The sequence below is a fragment of the Vespa velutina genome, chromosome 6, assembly GCF_912470025.1.
Source record: "Vespa velutina chromosome 6, iVesVel2.1, whole genome shotgun sequence".
NCBI lineage: Eukaryota > Metazoa > Arthropoda > Insecta > Hymenoptera > Vespidae > Vespa > Vespa velutina.
The window spans coordinates 7,199,388-7,209,387 of NC_062193.1; the positions used below are offsets into that span (position 1 = coordinate 7,199,388).

A 10,000-nucleotide genomic window follows, 5' to 3' on the forward strand; every position below is an offset into this window, starting at 1 on the left:
GTGTGTGTGTGTGCGCGTATTTTCGAAGATAGATGAGGGGTTAATAAGAGAGTGATGATTGTGTGGTGAGCAAATATAAAAGTATATATATATATATACATACTTATACATATACTTTATACATATATATATATATGTATATATATCATACTATTAGAAAAATACGTGTTGCTCGATTCCGAATATGTGAGTGTGTGTACGTGCTCGTTTAAATATTGGCACATTTCCGTTACATCGGTGTTTAGTCGTCGTCGTCGTCGTCATCGTCATCGTCGTCGTTGTCGTCGTCGTCGTCGTCGTCGTCGTCGTTTTCGGCTTCACTGTAGTGGTACGCAGTTACAACGTTAATACGAATTTGTATCAGTGTGTGTGCGTGTGTGTGTGACCTCGCGAGGAGAGGAGCGCGCGTTTCTGGATTAGCCGCTCCTCTCATGCGAGAGCATCGTCGTGAAAACGTTACGTTTTGAATATCTCTTATAAAAGGAGAAATAAAGAAACGTCGTAAAGTTAACAGGAAGGAAATAAAGGAGGAAAGAAAGAGGAAAGGAAGAAAACGAGAAACAAAACAAAAAAAAAAGAAAAAAAAAAAAGAAAAAAGAAATAAAGCATGAGAGTGATTTCCATTTGTAAACTTCTACTTCCATCCGCGATATCATCATCGAAACCTCGTGTCTTTATCTTCTTCGCCCTCAACGATCGCGCGCTTCTTCTCTTCGATCTTCTCCTTCTCCTTCTTCTACTTCTTCTACTTCTACTTCTTCGTTACTATCACCTACTTCATCATCATCGTTCGATTTTCAACGTTCCATCGAAATTATATTTGAAAGAGACAACGAATATCAAGAGGCGGGCTATTTGCCCTTGAACGCAAGGTGAGCTTTTCGAAATCGAAAACGAAAGAGAGAGAGAGAGAGAGAGAGAGAGACAGACAGACAATGAGAGAATCAAAAATTTTTTGATACCTCATTTGTTTTTATTTCCCCTCCTTATTTTCTTCTAACTTTGCCCTTTGTCACGCTCGTGACATAACTCGAGAAAAAAAAAAACTCGTATCGATCTTCTCATTCCTCTTCTCACATCACTCCCCTCCCTCCCCCTCCCTCCCTCCCCCTCCCCCCGCCCTCTCCCCTCCTCGTCCAACTACCTTTTCTATTCTATACTCGTCTTTTGGTCCTCAATATTCGTCATCGTGCTTGTTCTCTCTCTTTATCTATCTATCTATTGTATCTGTCTATCTATCTATCTATCTATCTATCTATCTATCTATCTATCTATCTATCTATCTATCTATCGATATTTACTAGCTCGTGATATTTACAAAGTTTGTTGTTTCTCTTTCGAGCTTCTTGTTGTTTGCCCTATAATATTATCCTTCCCTCGACTTTCCTATATCGATGTATTCATTTATGTATATGTATACACATACATTAGATGTACAGTCAACAGTTTAACGGTCGTTCGTTCAAGTTGTACATATGTACGTACGTATATATATATATGTATGTATGTATGTATATATGTATGTATGTATGTTTGTATGTATGTATGTATGTTTGTACATACGTATATATGTGATTATATACGTGTCCTTCCTATCGTCTCATGATGCCAACATTCTTTCTTGTTTACTTTAACAGCGAACGACCGTTACTCATTAGGATCATCGTTATTATCTAGAATGCGTAGCACGCACAATGTCGCATTTGAATCTCTAATCTTTCTTCTTCTCTCTCGGATTGATTCGGATCGACCAGAGCGTGTCCGATAACAGAACAACAGTGTTGTTTTATCAACCAACGACAGAGCTCTACGTGTAATATTGCGTCTCTTAATAAAACTTTGAAGTATATCTTTATATACGTTTATCGTTAACACGTAGAGTGTAATTTTCAAAACATTTTTATAAGAGTATTCTTTAAGTAGATAATACAAAGTTTTTAAGTGTTCTCTCTCTCTCTCTCTCTCTGCGTGTGTGTGTGTTTGTATTTGTGTGCGTGTGTGTATGCGTCTTTTTCTATATGATTTATTTTATAGAGAAAGCGTTTAGAAAAAAAAGAAAAGATATTCTCTTAAGGAAAGATTTGACGTATGAATTTATTATTCGATAAAGATAAAAGAAGAATTAGCAATAATCAATGATGAGAACTGTGTAATACAGAAAACGAGAAAGACGATAAGATTTCTTGGAAAAAAAAGAAAAAAAAGAAAAAAAAAAAAAAGAAAAAAAAAAAGAAACGTACTAAGGAAAAATAATTTTCTTAGAAACTTCGGCTGGATATGTATATACATAGTATTTCTTCGTCGGAACACGTGCCGCCATGTTGTTTTTTTCTTGGGTGACAAATTACGATGAACGTAGACAAGCATACAGGCAAGCTTAATGTTGTCTAATAATGATAATAATAATAATAATAATAATAATAATAATCTCTCGGTTCTTATCTCGCAACTCTTTTTCTTTTTTCCTTCTCTTTCTCTCTCTTTCTCTCTCTTTCTCTCTCTATTTTTGTGTTATTATTGTGCATCTCTTCTTAGCGCGCGTAATCGTGACGCGTGTTTTGTAAAGGGACGACGCGCATTTGGATCGTGGTGGTCATGGCGGCCCGTGATCGTCACCGTTTCGTAGACTTTCGAGCGCGCGTGCTTTTGCTTTTGTGCCAAGCATGATTCACTCGCCTTTTACTCTCCTCTCCTCTCCTTGTCTCACCATTACAACGGCATACTTGGACATGGTACACACAACTGTACCCATCGTAAGCATTTTTCTCTTCCTCTTTGTTTCTATTTGTTTTCTTTCTTTCTTTCTTCCTTTTTTTCCTTTTTTTCTTTTTCTTTTATTTATTTACTTATTTATTTATTTCATCACAAAGGAAAGAGAGAAAGTGATTTCGATGCTCGGAAAAGTAGTATTCTATCTTCTCGTCGTTCCTCATCGTTGTTTTGTACGAACGAAATAATCCAGGTTTACAAAAAAAAAAAAAAAAAAAAAAAAAAAAAAAAAAAAAAAAAAAAAAAAAAAAAAAAAAAAAAGTAAAAAGAAGAAAAGAAAAGGAAAGAACGCAAATACGTGAAATTTAAGTAAGAGCTGTCCTTTGCTCCTTTATTGTTATTTTCTTATCGTCGAGGAATGTTTAAATTTGAAGTTGGTAATAAGGTAACGTTGTTTTTCGTCTTGATCGTCCTTTTCAAGGAGAACGAGGAGAGAGAGAGAGAGAGAGATTATTATCGATTTTATTATTAGTACGATCGCGTTCGTGTCGGTTAAGTCGGCAGGAATCGTTTATGGTGAAGACGTTAACCGATGACGTCACGCGAGAGCTCTGGCTAAGGTCGAAAGGTTAGTTTTCTTCGACGAAGGCAAAATCGAGGAGAGACAGAGAGAAAGATGGAGAAATGGAGAGAGAGAGAGAGAGAGATGGAGAAATAAGGAGATTCTATATGTATATACACCTTTCACGTTAGGATCATTTGTATTGTAAATTTCGAATTCGTCGTATCGTTCTTGTCGTCATCGACAATCGACTCGATTCTACTCTTCTCTTCTTTTCTCCGTTCTAATGCGCTAACTTTGAATTACGTAAGTGACAGAGAACGTTTATTGCGGAAGAGGCTACTCGTTTTCCTTTTAAAAATGGCCGACGACCGGCACGAGTTAGAAGAGTAGTAGAGGGACTCGATCAAGAAACATTGAGCACTTTCAAGTATCCACTAATTTATTCCTCTCTCTATTTTGTTTTTATTTGTTTCTCTATTTCTTAGTTAATTAATTTGTTTGTTTGTGTTTTCTTTCCCTTTCCCCCTCTTTCTCTCTCTCCCTCTCTCTCTCTCTCTTTCTCTCTATCTCTATCTTTATTTCCATATCTTTTTCGTAATATCTTTTTCATAGTTTTAAATCGTATTTACGTAACGAAATTAATTTTATTACTTCTCGATATAAGAGACTGATTCGTAATTTGCTCTTTTTCACTCATTCATAATAAATTTTACTAGAAAGAGAGAAAAAGAAAAAAAAAAAGAAAAAAAAAAGAAAAAAAGAAAAAGGAAAGAAAAAATCCAACAGTTAAAATGTCTTTTGCATTTCGAAATGATATTTCGAATATAATCATTTAGAGTCGAATACACGTAAAAATAATTATTGATATTTATTGTTTAATAATAATTATTAATATCAGAAATTAATTGTTATCTGCATATACATTGTAGTTGAACGGAGTTAGTAGTAACTCGTCGATGCTCAACGATCTGTTCTATTCGATTATTTTTGTGAAACACTCGAAAGAGTGATATATATATATATATATCGAAAACATCTACTGTGAATTAATTTGTATGGACAATAATTTTTTATTCATACTAGAAATAATCATTGTTACAGAATGCAAAAAGGAAAAACAAGTTGTTCAGCTGATTCATTCCGTATAATAGCGAGCAATTTATTTACAATTACACTTTATTTGAAAATTATCATTCCTCTCTTTCTTTCTCTCTCTCTCTCTCTCTCTCTCTCTCTTGCTTTTTTTTTCTTTTTTTTCTCTTTTTCTTTTTCCTTTTTTTTTCCTTTTTCTCCTTTTTTTTTTTTTTTTTTTTTTTTTTTTTGTGAGTACTCAACAAACAGTAATTGTCTTTCGTGTTACGATAGAGCTTCGTACCAATTCGAGGATTTAACGAGATCGGTCTGGAGTATCATCGTGCGTGCTCGATCGTTAATTAAAAAGAAAACGTTCCCGATCAAGCCACACGTGTATTCACAAATGCACGCACGTATGCACGCGGTATTTTTCCGTTGAAGAGAAATCAGTGAAAAGTATTAAAAAAAAAAAAAAAAAAAAAAAAAAAAAGAAGAAAAGAAGTAAAAACAAAAGAAAAAAGGAAAGGAAAAAAGTTAAAGGAAAGAAAGAATGAAAGAAAGGAAAAAACAACTTTACTTTTTTACCTCTATCTGTTTTCTTCTTAGACGAATTTTTACGTACGTACTTGGAAAATGAAGAAAATTGAAAGGAAAAGAAAACGAAAAAGAAAGAATAAAAAAAAAAAAAAAAAAAAAAAAAAAAGAGAAAAGCGTCAAGATCGTTAAAATCGATCGGACAGCTATTTTTTTTTTTCTTGTTTTTTTTTTTTTTTCTAATATCGATATCTTAACTCTTTAACTAATAAAGATATGTTTAACTCTCATTCGAGAGGTAACTTTCACTCACAAGATCTTCTAACCAATGCGTGTATAAATCTCATAATAATTAGATTATATTACTGTGTTTACTGCGATAATCACGCGGAAAACTTGAAAATATTCTACTCGAATATTTTACAAAGAAAGAAAGGAAAAAAAAAGAAAGCCCCGTTTCATGGTAGACCGACATTACGCAGCCAAGCACGTATATATATATATATATATATATATATATATATATATAAATATATGTGTGTGTGTGTGTCCTGTTTTTCTATGGTTTAAATTTAATTGTGACCCAAATACTACAGGAAGAACGAAAGAGATAAAGAGAGGAAGAGAGGGAGAAAGGAGTGTGAAGATAGTAAAAATTGAAAGTTAAGAAGTAAATAATAAAAATGTAATAATTATTTGCCTGTGGATATGGCAGCGTTGATAAAACGCGAAGAGATAACAAGCTCAACCGAGTGATAACAAAAACCTCTACTGTCTTATTCTATCTTAGCGAGAGTATAAGAAATAGAAAAAGATAGAAAGAAAGAAAAGAGAGAGAGAGTGTGTGAGGGAAAGAGAGAGAGAGAGAGAGAGAAAAAATAAGATAAAAAGAGTATATCGATTTTCGTTGATATTATTTCAATCTAAAATTATTTTCAAAGTAACAAAACTATTCGTATCGAGGAGAGGATGATATAGAAAAAAGAAAAAGGGATACTATTTCCGAGTAATTAATGTGCGCTCTCGAGTAATTTTATCGTCTCTCTTTCTCTCTATCTCTCTCTCTCTCTCTCTCTCTTTCTTTCATTCTCTCTTTTTCACTCTTAGGATGGATTATACGCTCTATGACCTTCCCTCCCTCCACCCCCGCCCCCTCGACGCGTCGATTAAAATTGCACGTAATTTCTTCTTAAGCTATGCCCCGTTCGTTCGTGCCACTTATTAACTTTACTCATCGTACCGTGCTTGTAAACTCTTACGCAACTTTGCAAAGATACTTCTTCTTTTTCGATACTTCGTATATATCTATCTTTTCCTCTTTCTCTTTATTATCTCTCTTTCTCTCTCACTCTCACTCTCTTTTCCATCATTTTCTTTCCTTCCATACTTTCACGAACGTTTTAGCTGCATAAGAAAAAGCGATGATGCGTGTAACGTCTACGTAAATTTAGTGCAGCTGCGAGCACTTCGCTTTAGGCACACATCGCCTTCTAACATTCTCGTACAGTGAAATAAGAGGGTGGCGAGGGTGGGTAATGCGGGGTAAGGTTATTTCCCCGATAACATTGTGTCTGCTCGTTAGGGTATATCTCCCTTTCGGTAAGAAACTACCGTCATAACTTCTCTCTCTCTCTCTCTCTCTCTCTCTCTCTCTCTCTCTCTCTCTTTTTCTCTTTCTCTCCTTTTGCTATAGTGGTCGAGTGAACTTATTAATCTTGAGCAGACGCCTTAGCAATGGCCGGATCGGTGCCAGACTTTCGAATATATTGCGTACATCTGGACTGCATTTGATTTCGAGTGTGGATCTGCCGTCACTTTAAAGACGAAGCAGAAGCAAAAGAGAGAGAAAGAAAGAGAGAGAGAGAGAGAGAGAGAGAGAGAGAGAGAGAGAGAGAGAGAGAAAACGTAGAAGTAGCTGGTATACGATCTTGGCTAGATTATATACACATTTAATTACCTCGACATTGACGAATTTTCAAAAGTAATCAATTACCTTTTCAATTATGTATTCTTCACAATTATCTATTGGAAAATGCGAGTCATATATGAACGTTAAATATTATATATCTCCTACGTTCGTATTTTACGATGTTTAAAGAAACACATTTGTTCAAATTTACTTAAGCTTTCTCTTTTCCAAAAATATCGTAGCGATAATTAATGGAATATCGTCGTTCACGTTGTATAATCTTTGCAAGTCTCTCATCATATTTCTTATATCTTTTAAAGATAAATATAAAATGGCTAAACATCGGCCGAACGAAGTTCTCTTGCTCTCTCTCTCTCTCTCTCTCTCTCTCTCTATATATATATATATATATATATATATATATATATATCTATATCTATATCTATCTATCTATCTATCCATCTATCTATCTATCTATATATCTATTTATTTATCTATCTACCTATCTCTCTATCTCTATCTCCGTCTCGTTTATTTAGTCGTTTTATTTAAGTATACGTTGTCATTCCCAGTCACGTTGACGAGTACGTATACAACAAGAGTACCCCAGAGACGACACAGTTTCGTGCTTTTTCTACTCGGCACGATTAAACGACTTACGTAACGGTTATCGGCGACGTTTAGATCGTAACTCGGCTATAGTGAGCGTGCGTGCGTGCATGCATGCGTGCGTGCGTGCGTGCGTGCGTGCATACGTGCATGTGTATATCTCTTCGATTTAGCGTGGCTGACGTAGGTTAAAAAGGCTTACTGATTCGTTGCCGTTAGTTCGATACACGGAGAGAAGCGGATGTACAATATTAAAGAAGAAGAAACGTGAAGGCAAACTGATACAGTTCGGAACAATTTTTCCGTAACAATTCTTTGAATTTTGGCCGATTAATGTTTTACTGTTTTTATTTTTTTGTTTTTTTTTCGTTTTTGTTTTTTCTTCTTTTTTTATTTTTTTTTCTCTCTCTTTTTTTCCTCCATATTTTATATCCATTTTCTACTTGCCACGTGTATTCAATTTTTTTGTTGTTGTTTTGTTTTTTTGTTTTTTTTTTGTTTCTTTTTTTTTTTTTATATATATATTTTTCTTTCCTTTTCTCTTTTTTCCACTTCTTTTTTTTCCTTACATATGGACACGTGTCCAAGTATCCAAATCGTTTCACGATATTTCGTAAGATTTTATGATTTATTAGGAACAATCCTAAATCCTTGGTTCCCCTTTGGGACGATGTTGTTTTCTTTTTCTTTTTTTCTTTTTTTTTTTTTTTTTTTTCAAAATGGAAATTCGAGTTCTTGCGTAACGTTAGTTTGAAAATTATTACTAAGGACTAATACTATTACTGCTATTAAATACTACGGTTACTATCTATCATCCTGTGTGTATGTGTGTATGTGTATATATATTTTGTTGTTTATTCGGAGTTGATGTTTACGAGTTCGGGATACCAGTTTACAGAGATTATAGTCGAAGTTGGAGACAGAGAGAGAGAAAGCGAGAGAGAGAGAGAGAGAGAGAGAGAGAGAGAGAGAGAGAGAGAGAGAGAGAGAGAGAGAAATATTCGAAAGTTATGCGCATTTTCGATAAGACGTAAGGAGAAGATCAACGTTATCGTTGGATCCAGAGGGCACCGGTACCGCGTTTGTGTTCATTTGCTTTCTCTCTCTCTCGTTCACTTGCACGTTTGTTCAATGGAATAGTAACGACTGAATGATGATTCATCCTGGTCTAATCGAAATTCACTATTCCTCGTCGGACTATTTTGGAAACTATTCGTAACGTTAGCAAACTGGAAATCGTTGGCCAAAACGTTGGCTCAGCATCTAATTTCGTCTTGCGGAATTTAATTTGAAGATTCTTTGCTGTTGCGTCCGGTTCTTTTTTCTTTTCTTCACTCTTTCTCTCTCTCTCTCTCTCTCCCTCTTTCCCTCCCTCCTTCCCTCCCTCCCTCTTTTTTATTCGATAGATTTATATATATATATATATATTCGACGGAGATAAGAAACGTATATATATATGCATGTTATGTATGTATGATGTATGTATGTATGTATGTATGTATGTATGTATGTATGTATGTGTGTGTGTGTGTGTGTGTGTGTTTCTTTTGACTTTAACGGACGACGTTTCTCTCTTTAACTACGCAGATACTACCTGCGTTCAAGGAGAATTAATGTAAACGCGTGCGCGTTGTGCTTTTCGAAGGTCGTCGTACCACCTCGTCCACCTCTTTAAAACGATGTCAGTGTGTCAGTGTCAATGAAACCGAGTCATCGGGGTTTCTCGATCGTGATTCATCTCTAATATACCGGACTCTTATAGGAAATTCCTTGGTTACAATTGAAAAAGAAAGTGCTTTGAACGCTTTATTAATTCTTCTCTATTCTGTTCACCCTGGTGTGTGTTTTTTTTTTTTTTTTGTTTTTATTATTTTTTATTCCTATTCTTTTTTTTTTTTTCTTGTCTTTTATATTTCTTCTTTGTCTCGTTATATTACGAGATTACGTAAAGGATTCTTTTCCCTTTCTCTTTTTATTATTTTTTTTTTTCTTTCTTTTTTTTTTTTTTTTTTTTTTTTTTTTTTTTCGCCTTCCCTGAAAAAAGAATGGAAAGAAAAAACGAAACTTTCGCGTAAAATTGAATCGTATCGAAATTTAATGTACAATTTCTTATAAAATTTATTTGAAAATGGTCATCGTAAACGATGATTCTCAGGTTACGGAGATTAGTATCATCGTCCGCTTGTTTGCGCGTAAAGAGCGGAAGGTAAAGCGTTAAAAGCTGACGGGCTAAATGATGACGCGCAAGACTTAGATAAGGAGAAAGAAAAAAGACACAGATGGAGATAGATAGATAGATAGATAGATAGATAGATAGATAGATAGATAGATAGAGAGAAAGAGAAAGAGAGAAAGAGAGAGACAGAAGAGGCTGTCGTATCGTTGGGAATTCGCAAGCGCGCAATCCGGCATTTAGCCTTCACAAGCTCAAAATAAACGCGACAAGTCATTCGTATAGAGTCTCGCTCTTTTGCACACAGAATAGCTTACATTTACACAGAACACATATATAGTGATATTTCAGATGCGCATGCACACACACACACAAACATACACATATATGTAGAACGGTTCGTCGTTCTTGCCTCCGTACTCTTCCT

The 10,000-nt window shown here is 34.8% G+C and overlaps 1 protein-coding gene across 14 annotated transcripts in view; it reads left to right on the forward strand.

Annotated features, from left to right (window-relative positions):
* Positions 1-10,000, forward strand: part of LOC124949720 (AF4/FMR2 family member lilli) — a 163,109-nt gene that overhangs the window by 65,530 nt on the left and 87,579 nt on the right. The window contains exon 1 of one of the 14 annotated variants that reach the window (XM_047495338.1): positions 1-872. This exon is cut by the window's left edge and continues 568 nt beyond it. The exons of 12 other annotated variants lie outside the window; for them this stretch is intronic. Coding sequence is in view for 1 of the 2 variants with exons in the window: in XM_047495333.1 (XP_047351289.1) it covers positions 2,319-2,371 (53 nt within the window). In the remaining variant the exon portion in view is untranslated. Of the gene's footprint in view, positions 873-1,954; positions 2,372-10,000 lie in introns of those variants that run through there. One more of the 14 variants, XM_047495333.1, reaches the window with a different exon arrangement.